Here is a 25,917-nt window from a genome sequence, read left to right as displayed (position 1 = left end):
GCTGCTTCAATAGAATGACTCTCTCCTTTCATGTGGAGATAAATGCACAGCTCTCCCTCACAAGAGGGGCCCTTGTACAGTGGCTCTGTCTGTCCATGAGATGACACAAACGCTGAGAGCCAAACAGCACATCAAGTCCCCTCGGAGGTAGCGTTCTCTTTCATTCAAAATAGGCCAATCATTAACTAAAAATGGAAAAAGCCACTTCAAAACACATTGCTGCACCTCGTATTGGAGTGGCAAAGCATGAGGAGGAGGCTGAGCAGCAGTCTGTCTACTGTGTTCTAACGAAAGGGTTGGGGGTGAATTAATGAATGAATGGATGCTCAGCTCTCCTCTTATGGGCCCTTCAGACCCATTCTGTCCACTGCATGGGGAAATTACATACGGTCCCTGATGAAGACAAGGGCAGAGCTTGAATAGACGCCAAAACATATCCTCTCAAAGGACGCACATCATCAATCTGGATAACATCAAGCTTCCATTAGGGCTTTCACCTAGAGACAGGGAGCAGATTCACTGGGACAGGTGTTGAGACAGGCGGTGGGAGGGAGGTGATTCAAGCCATTACACCCCCACCTTAACCTGCTGGGCCCACAGCTTACACACACACACAGAACACAAACCACACTGTGGTTAACTTGCCGTGCAGACTTTTCTCCTATAGGCCAAAGCTGTTGGAAAATTATACCGGCAAGGCCTTATGCCCAGGGTTGAAAATTAACACCCACCACCTGCCAAATGCGGGTAGATTTTGTCACTTGTGGGTAAGCATGTCTATTTCAATCACAGACAAGCAAGTGCCCAAGTCACCACGGTAACAGTTTGTCCCTTAAAGGGGCAGCTGAAAATGTTTGTCTCACCTAATGATTGTGCTTGATTGAGGATGGATCACTCCTAAAAACATTTAAATTAACTTTTAGTAATTTCGCATCATTAAAACATTCAAATAATTTTTCTCCAAGATTTATTTGTGCGCTTCAACATTTGTACTTTGGGGAACATCATGTACTCCTTGTAAAACATGTCAACAGGGCCTGAAACAAACTTTTTTGTATACCAGCCACTGTACCAGGTACACAAAAGAAATTATAATAATACCAGCCACTCCAATTCTTCACCAGCAAAAACATTTTGTGGGCTATAATTACACCCCAAAAAACAGATGAGCATGCTTAGTAAAGTTTCTAAAACAAGAAATGTATTACTAGTAGATGTAATGGCGCCGGAGGGGATGGCTGCCATTTTAAGGGCTATTAAAATGTGGTATTTTGTTTGTTTTTTCACATTGTTTGTAACTTATTTTGTACATAATGTTGCTGCTACCGTCTCTTACGACAGAAAAGAGCTTCTGGACATCAGAACAGGGATTACTGACCTTGAGCTGGACCAATCATTTTTCTTGAATGAGTCGGACGAGAGGGATTTACTCCAGACACCTGACGAGGCCCTCATCCCAGTCATTTGCAGGAGAAAAAGACGGCGATAACACGGAAGGAGATTGGGGTGCCCTGTAGGGATACGGTGACGAGTGGCTAATCTGCCTTTGCCATCGGTACTATTGGCCAACTTACATTGCTGGATAATAAAGTGGAAGAACTATAATCACGTATATCCTACCAACGGGACATTAAAACTGTAATATCTTATGTTTCACCAAGTCGTGGCTGAACGGCGACATGAATAACATACAGCTGGCAGGTTACACACTATCAGCAGGATAGAACAGCAGCCTCTAGTAAGAAAAGGGGTTGCGGTCTATGTATATTTCTAAACAACAACTGGTGCACAATATCTAAGGAAGTCTCGAGGTTTTGCTCGCCAGAGGATCTCATGATAAGCTGTAAACCACACTATCTACCAAGAGAGTTCACATATATTCTTCGTACCTGTCTATTTAACTTCTCTAGGATAGAGGGCAGCATTTTCACTTTTGGATAAATAGCGTGCCCAATTTCAACTTCCTTCTACTCATCCCCAGAATATAAGATATGCATATTATTAGTAGCTTTGGATAGAAAACACTCTGAAGTTTCTAAAACTGTTTGAATCATGTCTAAGTATAACAGAACTTATGTAGCAGGCAAAACCCAAGGACTAACCATTCATTTTTTATGTCACTGTCTGTTCAATGAGTTTTTTGGGATACTGGATTTCTAATCACCCTGTTTTCAGTTCCTACCGCTTCCACTGGATGTCACCAGTCTTTGGAAATAGATTGAGGTTATTCCTTTGTGCAATGAAGTAGTAAGGCCATCTGGAAACAGTGTAACGTCATGTGTACTGTTTGAGAGTTGCGCAAGACTAAAAAAAAGTTGCGTTAGTTTGTTGCTCTGCTGTATTGAAAACAGATAGACCCATCTTCAATTTGATTGATTATTAACATTTACAAATACCTTAAGTTGTATTACTAAAGTAGTTTGAAATGTTTTGGCAAAGTTTAGAGGTAATTTGAGACATTTTGTAGTGACATTGCGCAAATTGGAAGCTGTTTTTTCTGGATCAAACGCGCCAAATAAATGGACAATTTGGATATACACTGCTCAAAAAAATAAAGGGAACACTAAAATAACACATCCTAGATCTGAAAGAATGAAATATTCTTATTAAATACTTTTTTCTTTACATAGTTGAATGTGCTGACAACAAAATCACACAAAGATTATCATCAATGGAAATCAAATTTATCAACCCATGGAGGTCTGTATTTGGAGTCACACTCAAAATTAAAGTGGAAAACCACACTACAGGCTGATCCAACTTTGATGTAATGTCCTTAAAACAAGTCAAAATGAGGCTCAGTAGTGTGTATGACCTCCCTACAACGCCTGGGCATGCTCCTGATGAGGTGGCGGATGGTCTCCTGAGGGATCTCCTCCCAGACCTGGACTAAAGCATCTGCCAACTCCTGGACAGTCTGTGGTGCAACGTGGCGTTGGTGGATGGAGCGAGACATGATGTCCCAGATGTGCTCAATTGGATTCAGGTCTGGGGAACGGGCGGGCCAGTCCATAGCATCAATGCCTTCCTCTTGCAGGAACTGCTGACACACTCCAGCCACATGAGGTCTAGCATTGTCTTGCATTAGGAGGAAGCCAGGGCCAACCGCACCAGCATATGGTCTCACAAGGGGTCTGCGGATCTCATCTCGGTACCTAATGGCAGTCAGGCTACCTCTGGCGAGCACATGGAGGGCTGTGCGGCCCCCCAAAGAAATGCCACCCCACACCATGACTGACCCACCGCCAAACCGGTCATGCTGGAGGATGATGCAGGCAGCATAACGTTCTCCACGGCGTCTCCAGACTCTGTCACGTCTTTCACATGTGCTCTTGTGCTCAGTGTGAACCTGCTTTCATCTGTGAAGAGCACAGGGTGCCAGTGGCGAATTTGCCAATCTTGGTGTTCTCTGGCAAATGCCAAACGTCCTGCACGGTGTTGGGCTGTAAGCACAACCCCCACCTGTGGACGTCGGGCCCTCATACCACCCTCATGGAGTCTGTTTCTGACCGTTTGAGCAGACACATGCACATTTGTGGCCTGCTGGAGGTCATTTTGCAGGGCTCTGGCAGTGCTCCTCCTTGCACAAAGGCGGAGGTAGCGGTCCTGCTGCTGGGTTGTTGCCCTCCTACGGCCTCCTCCACGTCTTCTGATGTACTGGCCTGTCTCCTGGTAGCGCCTTCATACTCTGGACACTACGCTGACAGACACAGCAAACCTTCTTGCCACAGCTCGCAATGATGTGCCATCCTGGATGAGCTGCACTACCTGAGCCACTTGTGTGGGTTGTAGACTCCGTATCATGCTACCACTAGAGTGAGAGCACCGCCAGCATTCAAAAGTGACCAAAACATCAGCCAGGAAGCATAGGAACTGAGAAGTGGTCTGTGGTCACCACCTGCAGAACCACTCCTTTATTGGGGGTGTCTTGCTAATTGCCTATAATTTCCACCTTTTGTCTATTCCATTTGCACAACAGCATGTGAAATTTATTGTCAATCAGTGTTGCTTCCTAAGTGGACAGTTTGATTTCACAGAAGTGTGATTGACTTGGAGTTACATTGTGTTGTTTAAGTGTTCCCTTTATTTTTTTGAGCAGTGTATATGGACGGAATTAATCAAACAAAAGGACCCTTTGTGATGTTTATGGGACATATTGGAGTGCCAACAAAATAATCTCGTCAAAGGCATGATTTATATTTTATTTCTGCGTTGTGTTGTGCCTGCAGTGTTGAAATATGCTACACTCTCTTTGTTTACTGTTGTGCTATCATCAGATAATAGCATCTTATGCTTTCGTCGAAAAGCCTTTTTGAAATCTGACATGTTGGCTGGATTCACAACGAGTGTAGCTTTAATTTGGTATCTTACATGTGTGATTTAATGATTTTTGAAGTTTGATTTTATATCTTTTATTTTTTATTTGGCGCTCTACATTTTCCCTGGCTATTGGCCAAGTGGGACGCCACTGTCCCACATATCCCAGAGAGGTTAACACCACAAACCGATGCTGGCACTAGGACCGCACTCAATGATCTGTATACGGCCAGAAGCAAACAGGAAAACGCTCGTCCAGGAGGCGGCGTTCCTAGTGGCCGGGGACTTTAACGCAGCCAAACTTAAATCCATTTTACCTCATTTCTACCAGCATGTTAAATGTGCAACCAGAGGGAAAAAAATTTGATCACCTTTACTCCACTCACAAAGACGAGTACAAAGCTCTCCCTCGCCCTCCATTTGGCAAATCTGACCATAATTCTATCCTCCTGATTCCGGCTTACAAGCAAAAATTAAAGCAGGAAGCACCAGTGACTCGGTCAATAGAAAAGTGGGTCAGATGAAGCAGACGCTAAGCTACAGGACTGTTTTGCTAGCAGACTGAAAAATGTTCCGGGATTCTTCTGATGGCATTGAGGAGTACAGCACATCAGTCACTGGCTTCATCAATAAGTGCATCGATGACGTCACCCCCACAGTGACTGTACGTACATACAGTACCCCAACTAGAAGCCATCGATTACAGGCAACATCTGCACTGAGCTAAAGGGTAGAGCTGCCGCTTTCAAAGAGGGGGACTCTAACCCAGACGCTTATAAGAAATCTCGCTATGCCCTCCGACGAACCATTAAACAGGCAAAGCATCAACACAGGACTACGATCGAATCGTACTTCACCGGCTCCGACGCTCGTCGAATGTGGCAGAGCGTGCAAGCTATTAGACTACAAAAGGGAAGCACAGCCGCAAGCTGCCCAGTGACACGAGCGAACAAGACAAGCTAGATAACTTCTATGCTTGCTTTGAGGCAAGTAACACTGAAACATGCATGACAGCATCAGCTGTTCAAGACAACGGTGTGATCACGCTCTCCATAGCCGATGTAAGTAAACCCTTTTAACAGGTCAACATTCACAAGGACGTAGGGACAGACCGATTACCAGGACGTGTACTCAAAGCAAGCGCTGACCAACAGGCAAGTGTCTACACTGACAATTTCAACCTGTCGTTGACTAAGTGTGTAATACCAACATGTTTCAAGCAGACCACCATAGTCCGTGTCCAAGACCACTAAGTTAACCTGCCTAAATGACTACAGACCCATAGCATTCACGTCTGTACCCATGAAATGCTTTGAAAGACTGGTCATGGCTCACATCAACACCATTATCCCAGAAACTCTAGACCCACTCCAATTTGCATACCGCCCCAACAGATCCACAGATGTTGCAATCTCTATTGCACTCCACACTGACCTTTCACATCTGAACAAAAGGAACACCTATGCTATTCATTGACTACAGCTCAGCGTTCAACACCATAGTGCCCTCAAAGCTTATCACTAAGCTAAGGGCCCTGAGACTAAACAACTCCCTCTGCAACTGGATCCTGGACTTCCTAACGGGCCGGTAAGGGTAGGCAACAACACATCTGCCACGCTGATCCTCAACACAGGGACCCCTCAAGGGTGCGTGCTCTGTCCCCACCTGTACTCCCTGTTCACTCATGACTGCACGGCCAGGCACAACTCCAAAACACCATCATTAAGTTTGCCAATGACACAACAGTGATCACCGACAACGATGACACAGCCTATTGGAAGGTCAGCGACCTGACCGTGTGGTGCAAGGACAACAACCTCTCCCTCAACGTGATCAAGACAAAGGAGATGATTGAGGACCGAGCACGCCCCAATTCTCATCGACGGGGCTGTAGTGGAGCAGATTGAAAGCTTCAAGTTCCTTGTTGTCCACATCAAACTAACATGGTCCAAGCACACTAATACAGTTGTGAAGAGGGCACAACAAAGCCTATTCCCCCTCAGTAGACTGAAAAAATTTGGCATGGGTCGTCAGATTATCAAAAAGGTTCAACGGGTACACAACTGCGAGCATCCTGACTGGTTGCATCACTGCCTGGTATGGCAACCGCTCAGCCTCCGACCGCAAGTGCGTACGGCCCAGGACATCACTGTGGCCAAGCTTCCTGCCATCCAGGACCTTTATACCAGGCGGTGTCAGAGGAAGGCCCTAAAAAATGTCCAGAACGCCAGCGCCACCCTAGTCATAGACTGTTCTCTCTGCTACCGCATGGCAAGCGGTACCAGAGCGCCAAGTCTAGGTCCAAAATTCTTCTTAATTAACAGCTTCTACACCCAAGCCATAAGACTCCTGAACATCTAATCAATTGGCTACCCAGACTATTTGCATTGCCCCCCCACACGCTGCTGCTACTCTTTGTTAATTATCTATGCATAGTAATAACTCTACCTACATGTACATTTTACCTCAATTACCTCGACTAACCGGTGCCCCCGCACATTGACTCTGTAAAAGTACACCCTGTATATAGCCTCACTATTGTTATTTTACTGCTGCTCTTTAATTATTTGTTACTTTTATTTCTTATTTTGGGGGGTATTTTTCTTAAAACTGCATTGTTGGTTAAGGGCTTGTAAGCAAGCATTTCACAGTAAGTTGTATTCAGCGCATGTGACAAATACAATTTGATATGATAGTAAGATGTAATGTGGTATATTGCTCGTATTAAATTTAACATTCTGTGATTTGAGTCTTTTAACCAAAATACCAGAAACAAAAAAAATGTTGCTGCCTCTAAGGTTACCTTGGTAACAGGGCCACTCCAGTCATCACATGTGCCAATGACACTCTCACTAGTAGAGGCTGACAACTTCTTTTTGCTAGCAGTGGAAGCAAACTCAAACATTGAAAAGCAACCTAGCTTGAGAACAAAACAATGGATACTGAACAAAAATATAAAAACACAACATGCAACAATTTCAACATTTTTACAGAGTTACAGTTCATAGACGGAAATCAGTCAATTGTAATAAATTAGACCCTCATCTATGGATTTCACATGACTGGACTGGGAGTGGAGCTAGGCCCACTCACTGGGGAGCCAGGCCCAGCCAATCAGAATTAATTTTCCCCCCACAAAATAACTTTATTACAGACAGAAATATTCCTCAGAACACCTCCCCCTCCCCTGACAATCCCGCAAATGAGGAAGCCGGATGTGGAGGTCCTGGGCTGACGTGGTTACATGTGGTCTGCAGTTGTGAGGCCGGTTGAATGTACTGCCAAATTCTCTAAAACGACATTGGAGGCGGCTTATAGTAGAGAAATGAACATTCAATTCTCTGGCAACAGCTCTGGTGGACATTCCTGCAGAAGCATGCCAATTGCACACAACTTGAAACATCTGTGGCATTGTGTTGTGTGACAAAACTGCACATTGAAGAGTGGACTTTTATTGTCCACAGGACAAGGTGCATCTGTGTAATGATCATGCCATTTAATCAGCTTCTTGATATGCCACAACTTTAAGGTGGATGGATTATCTTGGCAAAGAATAAACGCTCACTAACAGGGATGTAAACAAATGTTCACAACATTATAGACAAAAGCTTTGTGCGTATGGAAAAAAGTAATCTCATGAAACATGGGACCAACACTTTACATGTTGCGTTTATATTTTTATTCAGTATAAATAGCCAAGAAACACAAGGACAAAGTATCATTTTAGTAGACTTGAGTAAATTAGAACACAGTTTATGCCTGTACTCATTGCATTTAAAAACAAATCTTTCAGCATGTCACTCAGTGCTCACAGCCCTCCAGACAGGCAGTATTGCTGCGCAAGGTGGGATACGTTAACGTTATGATTTCTTTGTGCATTACCAGATATAACAAAATTGCAGAAATAAAACAGCATGTATTTTGCTATAAATCACAACTTGCACTAGTGCCCATACTTGAGTTATGAAACGCTTGCCATAGTCAGCCTGTAAGAATGTCTAATTCACCAGCCACGCTTGCCAACGTGGCTGGTGAATTAGACATTCTTACAGGCTGACTACACCGCTCGCGTCGCGTGTGCTGAAAAATAAATGTAGAAGTCTACATTATTCAATTATTGCACCCACACCGCTCGCACTCGTCTACGTTGCCAAGGGCTAAAATAGAAGTCAGTTCAATTTGTGACCCAGATCGCGCTGCAAGTCCTGCCTCTCCCATCTCCTCATTGGTTTATAGAAGCAGGTACTCACATGCCATCTCCTCATTGTCACCCACGTGGGTATAACCAAAGACGAACGAGGTCAGTGGCGGTAATGCACCTAATTTATGAAAAGTTGCCAATCGCAATATAAAGTCAAAAAAAGAAAAAGCCTAGAAGGAGGAGAGATGACTAGAAATGATTCGGTTGACCGTTTTGTGTGTGAATAAATTGTCGGAAGGGGACCTTGTGCATTTCAGGTAAAATAATAACTCAATATTTATATCTCAGGACAAATTAGCTAGCAACAGCAAGCTAGCTAAATTGCCATAAATGTTTAATACTTTGACCTGTCCCCAAATTCACGTAATTGGTTCAGAGTTTGTTTTGATATTTCAACCTGCGTGTTGTGATCTCGTTTGGTTTGGGGGGACAAAATGCACGATGGCGCAGCAGGTTTGGATTCCGTGTTAGGGAGTGAACGTTATTTATAATAAAGGCTTACATGGAGAAAATCGGATCTCTGAAATTAAATGGAAGGCCCTCCCTACACCGTTCCTGAATGCTTAAAAAAAGAGCAGAACACTTATTGGACAGACTAGAGCTTTGGATATGCAGGTTTAGAAACTGTTCATCCATTAAGCATTACATGGCAACACAGGAATTTTTACAGAGCACAGGGCTGTGGGCCAGAAGGTTGTGGGTTCGCAGACCACCGTGAACAAGATTAACCTGTTTGGGCTGCAGGGGCAGTATTGAGTATCCAGATAAAAGGTGCCCATTTCAAACGGCCTCGTACTCAATTCTTGCTCGTACAATATGCATATTATTATTACTATTGGATAGAAAACACTCTAGTTTCTAAAACCGTTTGAATTATATCTGTGAGTAAAACAGAACTCATTTGGCACAAACTTCCTGACCAGGAAGTGGAAAGTCTGAAATCGAGGCTCTGTTCTAGGTCCTGCCTATAAATGGGCATGATACGTATTAGTATACATGCACGTCAAACACCTTCCCCTAGATGTCAAGAGGCAGTGAGAGAAGAAATGGAGTGTTTATCTTGGTCTGAGATGGAATAAATCCTCTTTGTATGACGTGTCACCCATTTCCTGTTTTCAGGAAGGCGCGAGAAGGAACCTGGATTTGCCTTCTGATAAGCTGCCGTTATGGACGACTAATATCTCCGGCTTTGATTTCATTTGATACATGTGACAATATCATCGTAAAGTATGTTTTTTCAATATAGTTTTATTAGATTATTGAAATCTTTTCGGGAGTTTTGCCGTGTTCCGTTCTCTTCCGTTTGTTGACATGGAGAGATTCGTGCCACTTGGCTAGTGTGCTTGCTAAATCGAGAGGGAAAAAGGCCGTTCTAAATCCAAACAACAATTGTTCTTGACAAAGGACCCCTTGTCCAACATTCTGATGAAAGATCAGCAAAAGTAGGAAACATTTTATGATGCTATTTCATATATCTGTCGTACATGTGAACTAGTCGTCGGCGCCCAGCTTTTGGGTACTCTAGCTATACCGAAGCTGTATGTCGTAATGAAGTTATTTTTTAAAATTCTAACACCGGCGATTGCATTAAGAACTAGTGTATCTATCATTTCCTATACAACATGTATTTTTTAGTTATGTTTATGAATAGCTATTTGGTCAGAATATGTGTGTCAGAAAAATATCCGGACGTTGTGGGAAAAAGATGCTACGTTAGCACAATGTATAACCACTGATATCAGCTCTAAATATGCACATTTTCGAACAAAACATAAGTGTATGTATAACCTGATGTTATAGGACTGTCATCTGATGAAGCATATCAAGGTTAGTCAAAAATTATATATCTTTTGCTGGTTTGTTACGATCGCTAACCTTTTCTACTGGGGAATGGCTTGTGTTTCTGGCTATTGTGGTAAGCTAATATAACGCTATATTGTGTTTTTGCTGTAAAACACTTAATAAATCGGAAATATTGGCTGGAATCACAAGATGCCTGTCTTTCATTTGCTGTACACTATGTATTTTTCAGAAATGTTTTATGATGAGTATTTAGGTATTTGGCGTTGGTGTCTGTAATTATTCTGTCTGCTTTCGGTGCAATTTCTGATTGTAGCTGCTATGTAAACTATGATTTATACATGAAATATGCACATTTTTCAAACAAAACATAGATTTATTGAATAACATGTTATAAGACTGTCATCTGATGAAGTTGTTTGTTGGTTAGTTTGGTTGGTTCTTGGTTAGTTAGGTTGGCTTTGTGCATGCTACCTGTGCTGTGAAAAATGTCTGTCCTTTTTTGTATTTGGTGGTGAGCTAACATAAATATACGTGCTGTTTTCGCTGTAAAACATTTAAAAAATCGGACATGTTGGCTGGATTCACAAGATGTGTACCTTTCATTTGCTGTATTGGGACTTGTTAATGTGTGAAAGTTAAATATTTCTAAAACATATATTTTGAATTTCGCGCCCTGCACTTGAAGTGGCTGTTGTCATATTGTGGCCGGCCTCGGGCTTGCAGCCAGAAGAAGTTAAGGGTGAAAAGATCACCTTTATAGTAAAAGCATTGCCTACATCTACCATAGTATTTGCAGGTCTGAGAAAAAAACAGCCTTTTATAAACATTTCATGCAAGTCTACATAATTTTACATATTAGAGCTTTTTTTAATACCACACAAATTACAGGCTAAGAATGGACATAGAGAATTCTGTTCATCTTATCATATTTCTCCAATGCCAAATCAGTGTCTTGTTTGCAATGAAACTGTACCTGTTGAACAATAATTCAATCTGAGAAGTCATGTGGTGGATGAATCAGTATTAGTTGGGTAAAATAACGTAATTAAGCAGTCATATCTGCATAATATTCTTATGTGATATACTTTTTATTAGAATGTATTTCTAATAGACTCTAGTGTTGGCAGTTGCATTTCTTCCCTCAGCTGGGGCTCAGTCATTTGGGGCCCAGAGGGGAGAGGTCAGGCTTGTCTTTTACATATCTCTGGTACTATGCAGAATATCAGAAAGGCAAGAGACAGGATGGAACATTGTCTTCATATGTGAATGTATCTGTTAAACCATGTGAAGGGATGGCGTGATTAAGGGGGAACCAATTACTTGCCTCCACAATCTCTGTGCGCAAGTCACTCCCCTCAGTGAGCTTGTCAAGGAGTGGGGTCAAGAGCAGGTTTACTTGAGATGGGTGTATCTAGAGTTGACAATTGAGTTATGCCATTGGATGAGGTAATAGTTCTGTGCTATGAAGTACCAGGAACGAGATTAGAACCTCGTCTTAGAGACCAAACTGAACGATAATTTATAGCGAATGCTATCTGGCTATGGGATACTCCTCTCGCAAGTAAAAGTCTTTCTTTGTGAACAGTTCCTATTATCTGTGTTTTGTCATGTCGACTAGGGGGGTGGATCTTTGCTATAAAAGATCTCAGTTGCCATTATGTTGGAACTCTCAAAATTCATTATAGATAGTGAATTGTTAAAAGTCAAAGGCTAAAGCTTAAAGCTCATTAAATATGAAGTTTAAGTATAACTCTGACTGGTGTGTAGTTTGTAACTCTCCTCATTTGGTAATACAGGAACATGCCACAGACATTAGGGATCTGAACATGGTACTCTAAAAAGTTTGGCCAACCTTTCCACCCCAGACAGTAGGCCTACCGACACAGAAAAATGGAAGCTTTAATTATTGGCTACTCTCTTCCGTGGCTTAACCCAACAAGAGAAGGTCACACGTGTTTTCTTAAAAGCTGTCTGGGTTTAAACATTTTCTATAGTACAGAAAGTGAATAGCTTAAATCAATTGAGTGACAGAATTAGATTACTACCCAAGAAAAATCTATGTTTGTCTCATCTATAGAATGTTGTAGCTCAGCCTCAGAATGTCAAAGAAAATAAACAATGATATTATTATATGCATCGGAGTCCCGTCTTTGATGGGTATTTTACAGCTTGCTTCTAGCAAGCCCAAAGCGCTGTTATAGATCACTTTACATCAAATCAGATCCAGTGGCCTAGTTAGTTGACAATTTATTATTATGGTAAGACTTGAAAATGGCTGTCTAGCAATGATCAACAACCAACTTGATAGAGCTTTTAGAATTTAAAAAATAAAAATGTGCAAAAAAAGGCTTACCCAGAAAGATTCACAGCTGTAATCACTGCCAAAAGGTAATTCTAACATTTACTGAATCAGGTTGTGAATACTTACGTAAATGAGATCTGCATTACATTTTCAATAGATTTGCTAATATTCCAAAAAACATGTTGTTTTCAGGTCGTCATTATGGAGTATTGTGTGTAGATGAGTGAGGGGGAAAAAAAGCTATCCATTTTGAATTCAGGTGGTAACAACAAAATGTGGAATAAGCCATGGGGTATAAATACTTTGAAGGCAGTGTATTGCCTAGCAATTAACTAATTCTAAAACACTGACAACTATTTAAAATCAATTGCATGACCCTCCCCTAAACTAGGTAAAAAAAAAAAAACGAAACCCTTCTATTGACTGAAAATTTAAAAGCATGAACCTCCCCCAATTCCTCCAGGTAACCATTAGGTACATTTCGATCCACCCCTTACCCGCCAATGCCAAAATAAACCCGTATATGGAAGTTGGCGGGTGTTAATTTTAGACCCTGGTGGAACCCTGAACTATAATAATAAATAAGCCATATCACTCAGCCTTTTGTGGCAGGGTAGGCACTTTGTTGATGTTCTGTTGTAGAACTGTTAATAGCGCATTTCGAAAGTATTCAGAACCCTTCCCTTTTTCCACATTGTTACGTTACAGTCTTATTCTAAAATGGATTTAAAAAAGAATGACAACGCGAAAACAGTTCCGAAAATGTTGCTGATTTATTCAAAATAAAAAAACATGAATACTTTATTTACATAAGTATTCAGACCCTCTGCTATGACACTAGAAATTGAGCTCAGGTGCATCCTGTTTCCATTGATCATCCTTGAGATGTTTCTTTAAATTGATTGCAGTCCACCTGTGGTAAATTCATTTGACTGAACATGATTTGGAAAAGACACACACCTGTCTATATAAAGGTGCCACAGTTGACAACATGTCATTGCAAAAACCAAGCCATGAGGTCGAAGGAATTGTCTGTAGAGCTCTGAGACAGGATTGTGTCGAGGCACAGATCTGGGGAAGGCTACCAAAAAAATGTCTGCAGCATTCCCCAAGAACACAGTGGCCTCCATAATTCTTAAATGGAAGAAGTTTGGAACCACCAAGACTCTTCCTAGAGCTGGCTGCCCAGCCAAACTGAGAAATCGGGAGATAAGGGCTTTGGTCAGGGAGGTGACCAAGAACCCGATGGTCACTGACAGAGCTCTAGAGTTCCTCTGTCGAAATGGGAGAACCTTCCAGAAGGAAAACCATCTCTGTACAGAGTTTGAGAAGATCAGCAGAGAAGAACAGGAAAAACTCCACAAATACAAGTGTGCCAAGCTTCTAGCGTCATACCCAAGAAGCCAAGGCTGTAATCGCTGCCAAAAGTGCTTCAACAAAGTACTGAGTAAATGGTCTGAATACTTAAGTAAATGTGATTTCAGGTTTTTATTTTTAATCAATTAGCAAAAGTGTCTAGAACCCTGTTTTTGAGAACCCTGCTTTGTCATTATGGGGTATTGTGTGTTGATTGATGAGGGTAAAAAAAACGATTTAATCCATTTTAGAATAAGGCTGTAAATTAACAAAATGTTGAAAAAGTCAAGGGTTCTGAATACTTTCCGAATGCATTGTATCCGTTTCTACTATTGTATCTAAAATATAAATGAACATACATTGGTTAAAAGACAGTGCACAAAAATGAAATTAAGCAATATACCCCATTACTTCTTACTAGTAATACAGTTGTTTTAGAAAAACCAAAAGCATGGTCATCCGTTTATTGGTTTTATTTTTGTTGTGCAATTATGGGAAAACTATTTTGGCTTGTAAAAACATCTCAGTGGATGGTAGATTATTATTTCTTTCTACCTACCTGCCACAGTGGCTGGTGGACCAAAAAGTGAATTTCAAACCCTGTTAAGCCTCATTCACATTCCAATTGTGCTCCGCCAGAAGTCATTCACTTCAAATGGGAACAATCCACACCAGAGTGGCATTGCAGTGCCCCCTTGCATCCAAGGCTCTGTTGCGAGACGCATACTTTGCATAATCTTCAGTCCGACCAGAACAGGAAGGTAGAAAAACCACAGAGCACATGTAGTTTTCCACAATGGCTTTATAGGATAGCGAGCAACTTGTAAACAATGATCCAAACAATGAGTACTATTTTAATAGTAACGTTGAATAATACATTGGATGTTAACCTTTCTAGCCCGGGGTTTCTGCTAGCGGAACACCCACAACATTCCGCTGAAAAAGCAGCGCACGAAATTAAAAAATATTTTTTAGAAATGTAACTTTCACACATTAACAAGTCCAATACATCAAATGAAAGGTAAACATTGTGGTTGAATGTACCCATCGTGTCTGATTTTTTAAATGTTTTACAGCGAAAACACAACATATATTTATGTTAGATCACCACCAAATCCAAAAAACACAGACATTTTTCCCAGCCAAAGATAGCCATAAAAGCAGAAAGAGATCAAATGAATCACTAACCTTTGATAATCTTCATCAGATGACACTCATAGGACATCATGTTACACAATACATTTGTTTTGTTCGTTAATGTGCATATTTATATCCACAAATCTCGGTTTACATTGGCGCCATGTTCAGAAATGCCTCCAAAATATCCGGAGTAATTACAGAGAGCCACGTCAAATAACAGAAATACTCATCATAAACTTTGATGAAAGATACATGTTTTACATATAATTAAAGATACACTTGTTCTTAATGCAAATTTTTTTTTTTTTACTTTACGGAAAAAGCATACCATGCAATAATCTGATACAGCGCTCAGAAATACACAACATTTCTCCGCCATGTTGGAGTCAACAGAAATACGAAATTACATCATAAATATTCCCTTACCTTTGATGACCTTTCATCAGAATGCAGTGCCAGGAATTCTAGTTCCACAATAAATCGTTGTTTTGTTTGATAATGTCCATTACTAGTGTCCAATTAGCTACTTTTGCTAGCACGTTTAGTTCACATGTCCAAACGCTGGCGCCGGTCCAGGCGAACTCAGACAAACTTCAAAAAGTTATATTCCAGGTCGAATAAACTGGTCAAATTAAGTAGGGAATCAATCTTCAGGATGTTGTTATCATATATATCCAATAACGTCCAACCGGAGCATTCTTTTTTGTCTACAGAGTAATGGAACGCATGGCCATATCATGACTAGCGCACGTGACCAGGAACTAGCATTCTGCCACACCACTGACTCAAATAGCTGCCATCCGGCCCCACATCACACTAGAGGCTTCATTCCACGTTCTACTGACTGTTGACATCTAGTGGAAGGCGTAGGAAGTGCGACCAGATCCATATCTTACTGGGATGTGAATAGACGATGAATTCAGCCCCAGAATTTCCACTTCCTGTTTGGAAGTTTGCCTGCCATATGAGTTCTGTTATACTCACAGACATAATTCAAACAGTTTTAGAAACTTCAGAGTGTTTTCTATCCAATAGTAATAATAATAATAATAATAATATGCATATATTAGCATCTGGGACCGAGTAGGAGGCAGTTCACTATGGGCACGCGATTCATCCAAAGTGAAAATGCTGCCCCCTATCCCTAAAAAGTTAAGCCAATTATATGACTGTAGCCTGCCATTTCAATTCCGAAAATGTTCTTGATGGTATTCATGACATTTGTTTATGATGATAATTATTAGGCATTGGGTTAGCAGGCTACATTCAACCTAGCTTTTAGCTAGCTATCTGCTCTGTGTAAGCTAGCTTGACTTGATAGAAAGTAAATGAAAAAAGTTGAGGAAAAAGTTAAAATAAATATGTTTTCTTATCACCTGAAACAATATGTTTCTCCTGTCTTGACAGTAAAGGGCATATTTTGCAATCTTCCAAAATAAATGCGACCTCTGACGAGAGACCCTTCCATCTTGCATTATGACACACTACACCTGTCCGACCAGTAGCGGAGCAAGACTGTGTTTAATGACCAACGTAATTCAATACATTTTTGAACAGGACGCTACTGTGCTGTTGTGTGCTATCCTGCCACTGACTACATTTTTTTATCAAGTAACACGAGTACTGTTCTAGACCACCGTTCTTCCCAGGCAGCAGATGGCCAATAAGAGTTGAATGGAAAATGTGATATCTGATATCCCCCCCCCCCCCCACTTCACGTTCTCACCTTCGATGCTGAGCTCAAAGCAGACGTGGCAGAAGGACATGGTCCCCGTGTCGGTCTCTAGCTTGCAGACACTGCAGATGTTGTCGTCGTTTAGGTCGATGTTGACAAACTGCTCCTCTTTGTCCATACTATCTCTGAGAGGGAGTAACACAAAACACAGAGATAAGAGGACATGAAAGGAAATTATACTAGCACAACATTCATTGACCTCTAAGAGTTCTCCCTCATTCTTGAACAGAGAAACTCTTTCAAATGTACATCTTGGCTTGTACTAGTCAGACGGAACGGGAGACTTTGATGTAAATTGCTCATCATGAATGAGACTGTCATTACCATGCTGAGAGGTACGGTTTGTTCAAGGCAGTGCACTCAAAGCATATCTGATGAAATATCAAACAGCGCAGAAGATAGAGATCCCCTTTATGAGAAAGGAGAGGGATTACCTGATTTTCAAAACGATGGAACACCTTTTAAAAAGCTTATGAAAAAGCCATGTAAACGAGGACCCGACAGTGATCTCACAGAAACTGTGTGTCTTGTCTGGTGACCCATGTTTACTCTTGGTAAATTAACTTACCCCGGCTTACATTGGTGACCATTTCGGAATGTGACAACCAAGCGGGTAATTTCATTACAACTTGAAAATAATTGTCACTCTCGCTCTCTCCTCTAGGACCCTTTTCTTCCTTGCGTTTATCTGAAGAATTACATAACTAAACTGCACAATGAGATTAAAATGAATGAGTAGGCGCACATATTCAAGGTTCCCATTCTTCTTTTATACTGTCCCTAAATATAGCCTATATTGACATTTGAAAATAACTCCCAGTAATAGCACAAATAAAAATACAATATGCACAGTATGACAAACCAAGTGAAAAGAAAACCATTTTTATTTATTTTTTATCCAAGGCCCCTGTCCCTGCAGGAGGCCTTTTGGTATGCCTTCATTGTAAATAAGAATTTGTTAGTTAAATAAAAAATAAAACAAGACAGGAGAGCATAAAGCTAGATAGCTAATGTTGTCGAAATACTTTAGGTACTTAATTAAAAAACATTGTTTACGAAGCATGTGACAAATAACAGGTTTAGACTAACAGTGAAATGCTTACTTATGGACGCTTCCCAACATTGCAGGGAAAGAGAAATAATAACACAAAAGCAATAACGATTACACTCACCAAAATCAGGAGTTTCGCGGAACAACTATCGTCATTACTGCCGTTACAGTATGTACTTTACAATAAAAACGATTACATTGTTTTGACCAAGTGCGAATGCGCCAAATCCACCTTTGGCAAATCCAATACAAATCAGTCATCTAGCAGCACTACAGTATCCCGAAAGATTGAAAATGAAATCTTCTAGACCTTTTTCAGAAGTACATACTATGCGTAGCAGCAGTAATGATCAAAATAACTCAATTAGGCTACATATGCAGATATTACAGTAACAGCACATTAAGTGTTTTAGACAGTATTGCAAACTGCAGTATTCTAAGTCCATTTTTTTTACTAATAGTGTGCCCGTCAAGAGAGATATCTGCTTGACTGGCTGGCAGTGTGTGTACCCATGGGAGAGAATGAGAGATTTGGTGAGTTTTTTTTGTATGCATGTGTCAGAGAGAGTAAGAGAGATATGAAAGAGGCCTAGGCTAGATGTTAGGGTATTGTTTTACCAGGTCACCTGCCCATAATTGACAAGTTAAAATGGGATACATTGATTGTTAATAATTGTAATTCTTATAACGCTAAATAGTCAATTGTTTATACAGTTCAGTCAACTATACTGAAGAAAAATATAAAGGCAAAATGTAAAAGTGTTGGTCCCATGTTTCATGAGCTGAAATAAAATGTCTGGGATATTTTTTTTCATATGTACAAATATAGTATTTCTAAAACAAAAAACTAAAACAAACTTGGCGCACAAATTAGGTTACATCCCTGTTAGTGAGCATTTCTCTTTTGCCAAGACAATCCATCCACCTGACAGGTGTGGCATATCAAGAAGCTGATTAAAGAGCATGATCATAACACAGATGCACCCTGTGCTGGGGACAATAAAAGACCACTCTAAAATGTGCAGTTTTGTCACACAACACAATGACACAGATGTCTCAAGTTGAGGGAGCATGCAATTGGATTGCTGACTGCAGTAATGTCCACCAGAACTGTTGCCAGAGAATTTGAATGTTAATTTCTCTACCAACGTTGTTTTAAAATTTGACAGTACGTCCAATCGGCCTCGCAACCGCAGACCACGGTTAACCACGCCAGCCCAGGCACTCCAAATCTGGCTTCTTCACCTGTGGGATTGTCTGAGACCATCCACCGGACAGGTGATAAAACGGTGGGTTTGCACAACTGAATAATTTCTGCACACTGTCAAAAACAGTCTCAGGGAAGCTCATCTGCGTACTCGTCGTCCTCACCAGGGTCTTGATCTGACTGCAGTTCGACTTAGTAACCGACTTCAGTGGGAAAATGCTCACCTTTGACACCCACTAGCACACTGGAGATGTGTGCTCTTCACGGATTAATCCCTGTTTCAACTGCACCGGGCAGATGCCATGTATGGCGTTGTGTGGGCGAGCGGTTTGCTGATGTCAATGTTGTGAACAGAGTGCCCCATGATGGCGGCGGGGTTATAGTATGGTCAGGAATAAGCGACAAAAACTGCATTTTATCGATGGCAATTTCAATGCAGAGATATCGTGGCGAGATCCGGAGGCCAATTGTCATGCCATTCATCCACCACCATCACCTCATATTTCAGCATGATAATGTACGATCCCATGTCGCAAGGATCTGTACACAATACCAATAAGTTGAAAATGTCCCAGTTCTTCCATGGCCTACATACTCACCAGACATCACCCACTGAACATGTTTGGGATTCCCCCACCAATATCCAGCAACTTCACACAGCCATTGAAGAGGAATAGACAGCATTCCCCAGGCCAAAATCAACAGCCTGATCAACTCTATGTGAAGGAGATATGTCTCACTGCAGCAGGTAAATGGTGCTCCCACCAGATCCTGACTGGGTTTCTGATCCACTCGCCTACCTTTGTTTTTTATAAGTTGTATTCCCAGTCATGTGTCATCCATAGATTAGGAACTAATGAATTTATTTGAATTGCATTTTAGATTTATTATGTCTATATTCAATGTAAATTCATCCCATTTTTTCCCAGGTCCTGTGGTGTCTATATTAATCACACAATACGCACACACACGTACTCTCACACACACACAAACCAACTTTGTGCAGTTTTTATTTATTTTTTAAGTTGGTCTTCCTTAAAAGGTGTAAGAGCAAAAGCTTATAAAATGTTTCCAATTGAAGTGAATGGAATGTTGCAATTCACCAGCTAATTAGCATAATTCATAAAAACAATTATATTAATTATTTGGTGTTGCTTCATTAAATAGTTACCTCCCAGTTCTGCATAAAACATCAATATATGTTAACAATATGACCACCTTTCTATAAATAAATGAGCTTAACGTGTGGAATTTGACATGCTGTACATACTAATTAGCATATAACGTATCTAATTTACACAAAGTAGTAAAAGTTACATTTTATATCATAAATTGTTTCAAACTCTGTTTGCATAAAGCATGAAGATTTGTTAATGCTTTATTCAAACCCTACCTTAACCTTTTCACACGTACCAACAAACAGGTGTGATCATTCAGAGTTCCTCTGTCCAGTGTCTGTCTTCTTTTGCCCATCTTAATCTTTTTTATTGGCCAGTCTGAGATATGGCTTTTCCTTTGTAACTCTGCCTAGAGGTCCAGCATCCCGGAGTCGCCTTTTCACTGTTGACGTTGAGACTGGTGTTTTGTGGGTACTATTTAAAGAAGCTGCCAGTTGAGGACTTGTGAGGTGTTTGTTTCTCAAACTAAACACTAATGTGCTTGTCCTCTTTCTCAGTTGTGCACCGGGGCCTACCACTCCTCTTTCTATTCTGGTTAGAGCCAGTTTGCACTGTTCTGTGAAGGGAGTAGTACACAGCGTTGTACAAGATCTTCAGTTTCTTTGCAATTTCTCGCATGGAATAGCCCTAATTTCTCAGAACAAGAATAGACTGACGAGTTTCAGAATAAAGTTCTTTGTTTCTGGCCATTTTGAGCCTGTAATCAAACCCACAAATGCTGATGCTCCAGATACTCAAGTCTAAAGAAGGCCAGTTTATGCTTCTTTTTCAGCTGTGCTAACATAACTGAAAAAGGGTTTTCTAATGATCAATTTGCCTTTTAAAATGATAAATTTGGATTAGCTAACACAACGTGCCATTGGAACACAGGCTTGATGGTTGCTGATAATGGGCCTATGTTGATATTCCCTAAAACAGCCATTTCCAGCTACAATAGTCATTTACAACATAAAAAATATCTACAGTGTATTTCTGATCAATCTGATGTTACTTGAATGGACAAAAAAAATAGAAATTTCCATGTTTTTGAAAGAAAAGCTATGTGACCCCAAACTTTTGAACGGTAGTGTATGTTTGTTCTTATATCATCAACACTTAGCGCTAAATAGAAGCAAGTGCAAGCAAACGAGCTGTGACATGGTAGGCCTAATCGTTCAACACTTTAAAAATGGAATTAAATGAATTAATGGCATCATGCAAAACAGGGAAAAACATATTTTTTTTAGCTAAACAAGTGGAGATTAAAGCAGCAAATTCAGGTGCCCTGAATGACAGGTCGCCACTGTTTGGTGCCATTATTGACTAGGGATTAACATTGACCAGTCCGCAACCTTTTTCAATCATATCATAAGATATCCTCATCATAAAGTGTTCTGTGTTCCTGAGAAGATTTTCTATAAGATGGAATACAGTATGCCCCAAGTATAACACCAAAACCACAGTTTCATTTGGAACCTTAACACTCTACTGGATAATTATGTGGATGTATTTGAAGTCTAAATGAAACCTTAGTTAAGTGTGGTCTCATATGGCAATTATTGTACATTTTCTTGCAACAGCCTTCAATGAATTTGTTGCCACCTGATGCCCATGGCAGGGACAACTAGAAAACAACCGCTGTTCCCTAACATAATTTTTTTTGGTCTGAGTAGTTTGCTAGATTTAACACAAGGAGGAAAGGACAAATGACAGTAACATCTTCACAACATGAATTAGAAATAACATGAAAAATAGGAAGTTAGCCTAACTTACGACTAGCTAGCTAACACATACAACTAGCTAGTTAGCTAGCTACATTGACATGTATCTGAAATTAGTGGCTAACTAGTTAACTAAACGACTGACATTATGTTAGCTTGCTGTTAGCAAAACCTATAACACTTGCTGCTAGCTAGCCAACATACGCTTGCTATCGAACTTACGTTAATCGTGACCCGTTATCTGGTCGTCAATATTAATCATTTCCAGCAGTAGCCCAACAAAATAATAGTATTAGTAGCTATCTAAACGATAAAACAGGGTAATGACATATGTTGTATTTCTTCTGTCTGACATTTACCTTGTAGCTAGCTAATCCTTTGTCAAATCGTCAAGGGAATTCACGGGTGTTTGACTTCCCTTTACCTCGGTCCTCGAGCGCCTGTGGGGCAGTAAAGTATTGTTGATGGTGGCTTGCAGACTAGCACATTTCTTTGAGCGGAGGGGAAACCCACCCACCTTTCGGGAACGAACCACTTGTAAATCAGGGGGTGGATTATTATATCAATATAAATTCAATACAAATCGTTCTGTATATATAACAAATTACACACTTTTGAAACAAAGCACAACGAATATATCGACGTGTTATATCGATTCATCATTATTCAAGCTCTAGATTCCCTTTTTAAATTGATTTGTCATAATTGAACCCCTAACACTTTGGTATGGGTATATTGAAGAAACATCAACAAAACAGTGGAACACATGGAAGAGTTGGAACATCAGGTATGATCAAAAATAATTATATAGGGTGCGAGAGCAGGTGTCCACATACACATGTAGTGTATGTAGAACATTGGCCTGTTGGAAACTAGAACCCACTACTATATGCACAGTTCGGGCGTGATCAGATTTATCTATAGAAAAGCTGCACATTAAGCTCAAGGGAAAAAAAACTGATTGAAATGGAATTCAAATCATTTAACCGATAGCTGTCGTCAATTAGTTACCAATTTGTTTTATAATAATCTGTTAATCGCTAAGCACAATTGGTCCCAGATAGTTTGTGCCGTTATGTCAACTCCTGTGGTCAGTTCCCACTGGGCACAAACTGGTTGAATCAACGTTGTTTCAACGTAATTTGTCAACGTACTGTGACGTGGAATCTACATGAAAAATACATTTAATTTGCAAAAATGCATCAATTAGAGTATGCTGTTGTTTTGAGGGTGAAATTTCAACCACAGGATTACGTCATCGTGGTAAACAATTTAACATAGACACACCTTGTATAAAATATTTTTAATTACCTCAATAGATCATAAATGAGAGAATGTCCACAACAGTTCTGGAGTTCTCAAATTGAACGGTTTATTGACCCAGAACTCACACAGGTTACTGTCTGATAAATCTGATAACAATAACAGGTAGCTATCCCGCTTGCCACCAGCAACACCTGACACCGAAACATTTCAGGCATTCCTTTGATTGGCAGAGAGCAGGGTGATTGGCATGCTGGATGCAGAGAAACGCCCTGAGTAACTGGTAAACGTGCCCTGATAACCACACAACAGGACTGCCAGCAGTAATATTTTCAGACTAATTCAAATCAAATCTAATTGTATTTGTTAAATACACTCTGTGACAAAACTTAAAATGTATAAATTGAGGGTTTGGATTACGGGATGCCAAGGTCATATTTTCGATATTATGTTGCAGTTAAAGCGTGGTTCAGATTCAATTAAATCTGTGAACCATACTTGTTTTAATGGCTAGCTCAGAATATGACCTTTCCAAAAGTTAATATATTATAGAGATCAGTCCTTTCTGGCGACCAGATCATTTATTTATAAATCCCATCATTGGATGTTTTGGTAGAAGGGTTTCCCAAAGTACTCCATAGCTGACCTAAATTGTATATAGAAAAAAGTTTCCTGGTAATGCGTAGGTATCTTTCAAATCTTGGAATGTTATCAAACCCTTATTGTCCATGATATCGGTAAGGGTACGGACTCAACATGTGGACCATTGGGGGGTGCAAAAGGCCATCCTCCAGAGGCATTATTGTGAAATATTGGAGTATGGGCGTGCCATTTTGAAAATTGTGTGAGCAATAAAAGGACCAAGCGTAATTTACTACATTGTTTAAGGCATATATCAGTGAAGACCACCTCTTCCAGGGCAATAGGAGGCACCATATTTTTCTCTATACTCAGCCAGGGGGCAAAATAATCATGTCTAAACCAATTTAGAAGGGGACAAAATGGAAATACAATTTAAAGTTTGGTACAGATAGTCCTCCTACACCTTTATCTGGAATAATTTACCTTGCCATATAATTGTTGAAGCGCACTATGAATTTTATCCCAATAGCCAGAAGGGGGAGCCATGGGAAGCACTGAACACCTTGGCAATATATTAATTTTGACAATAGATATTCTGCAGGTTAAAGCAATTGGGATATTATTCCATCAACTGAGGTCGGATTTAATTGATTTCAGCGTTCTGTTAAAGGTTCTGGCAATGGTTTTATCTAGAGAAGGAAATATATCTACTCCCAGATATTTAAAATGGGAAACGATTGTGATTCCATAAGTAGAGATGGAGTCCTCCATCAGGGCCTTGAGAGGCAGTAGGGCTGATTTGGTCAGATACATTTTATAACTTGAGATTAAGCTGAATTTATTGATGATCTTCAATGCGTTTGGGAGCGATTGCGATACATTGTCTAGATATAGTAAAATATAATCTGCATATGTAACAGTATAACTTTAGACCGTCCCCTTGCCCCGACCCGGGCGCGAACCAGGGACCCTCTGCACACATCAACAACTGACACCCACGAAGCATCGTTACCCATCGCTCCACAAAAGCCACGGCCCTTGCAGAGCAAGGTGCAACACTACTTCTAGGTTTCAGAGCAAGTGACGTAACTGATTGAAACGCTAGTAGCGCGTACCCGCTAACTAGCTAGCCATTTCACATCCGTTACACATATAATGATATGAAATTATCAGTAGATTTGAGAGAAATTGGTGCTATTTCTTTCAATGCATTAATTGTCTGGGCCAGATGTTCCATGGATAATAAGAATAGCAGAGGCCAGACTGGATCCCCTTGTCTACTGCGTCTAGTGATTCTGAATGGAGCAGAGCTGATATTGCCTGTTACAAGTATGGCTGAGGGATTGACAAATAGTATTTTAATCATATTAATGAAATTGAAGCCAACTCTCATATGTTCCAAGAGCAGACTAGAGATATGACCATTGTAGTCTATCAAAGCGTTTTCTGCGTCGAGAGATAATACAGCCCAAGGATCTGTTGTTTCTGATGAAGTGTCTAAGATACACAATATATACAAAAGTATGTGGACACCCTTCAAATTAGTGGATTCGGCTATTTCATCCACACCTATTGCTGACAGGTGTATAAAATCGAGCACACAGCCATGCAATCTCCATACACAAACATTGGCAGTAGAATGGCCTTACTGAAGAGCTCAGTGACATTCAACGTGGCACCGTCATAGGATACCACTTTTCCAATAAGTCAGTTTGTCAAATTTCTGCCCTGCTAGAGCTGCCCCAGTCAACTGGAAGTGCTGTTATTGTGAAGTGTAAACGTCTAGGAGCAACAATGGCTCAGCCGCGAAGTGATAGGCTACACAAGCTCACAACAGGACCACCAAGTGCTGAAGCACGTAGTGCGTAAAAATTGACTGTCCTCGGTTGCAACACTCACTACTGAGCTACAAACTGCCTTTAGAAGCAACATCAGCACAAGAACTGCTCTTCTTATCCATGGCCGAGCAGCCGAACACAAGCCTAAGATCACCATGAGTAATGTCACGCGTCGTCGGCTGGAGTGGTGTAAAGCTCGCTTCCATTGGACTCTGGAGCAATGGAAACACATTCTCTTGAGTGA

General features: G+C 40.6%; 1 protein-coding gene across 2 annotated transcripts in view; it reads right to left on the bottom strand.

Moving 5' to 3' along the window:
• LOC129868290 (protein EURL homolog) overlaps positions 1 to 22,497 on the bottom strand; it is a 66,966-nt gene extending 44,469 nt beyond the window's left edge. The window contains exons 1-3 of one of the 2 annotated variants that reach the window (XM_055942128.1): positions 22,350 to 22,497; positions 20,526 to 20,672; positions 16,846 to 16,979 (exon numbers count right to left, since the gene is read on the bottom strand). In XM_055942128.1, coding sequence (XP_055798103.1) covers positions 16,846 to 16,972 — 127 coding nt within the window. In that variant the 5' untranslated portion in view covers positions 16,973 to 16,979; positions 20,526 to 20,672; positions 22,350 to 22,497. The remainder of the gene's footprint in view (positions 1 to 16,845; positions 16,980 to 20,525; positions 20,673 to 22,349) is intronic. The other variant, XM_055942127.1, reaches the window with a different exon arrangement.
• Between the last annotated feature and the right edge of the window lie 3,420 nt (positions 22,498 to 25,917).

The sequence above is a fragment of the Salvelinus fontinalis genome, chromosome 13, assembly GCF_029448725.1.
Source record: "Salvelinus fontinalis isolate EN_2023a chromosome 13, ASM2944872v1, whole genome shotgun sequence".
Classification (NCBI taxonomy): Eukaryota; Metazoa; Chordata; class Actinopteri; order Salmoniformes; family Salmonidae; genus Salvelinus; species Salvelinus fontinalis.
This window is presented reverse-complemented; position numbering and strand designations above follow the sequence as displayed.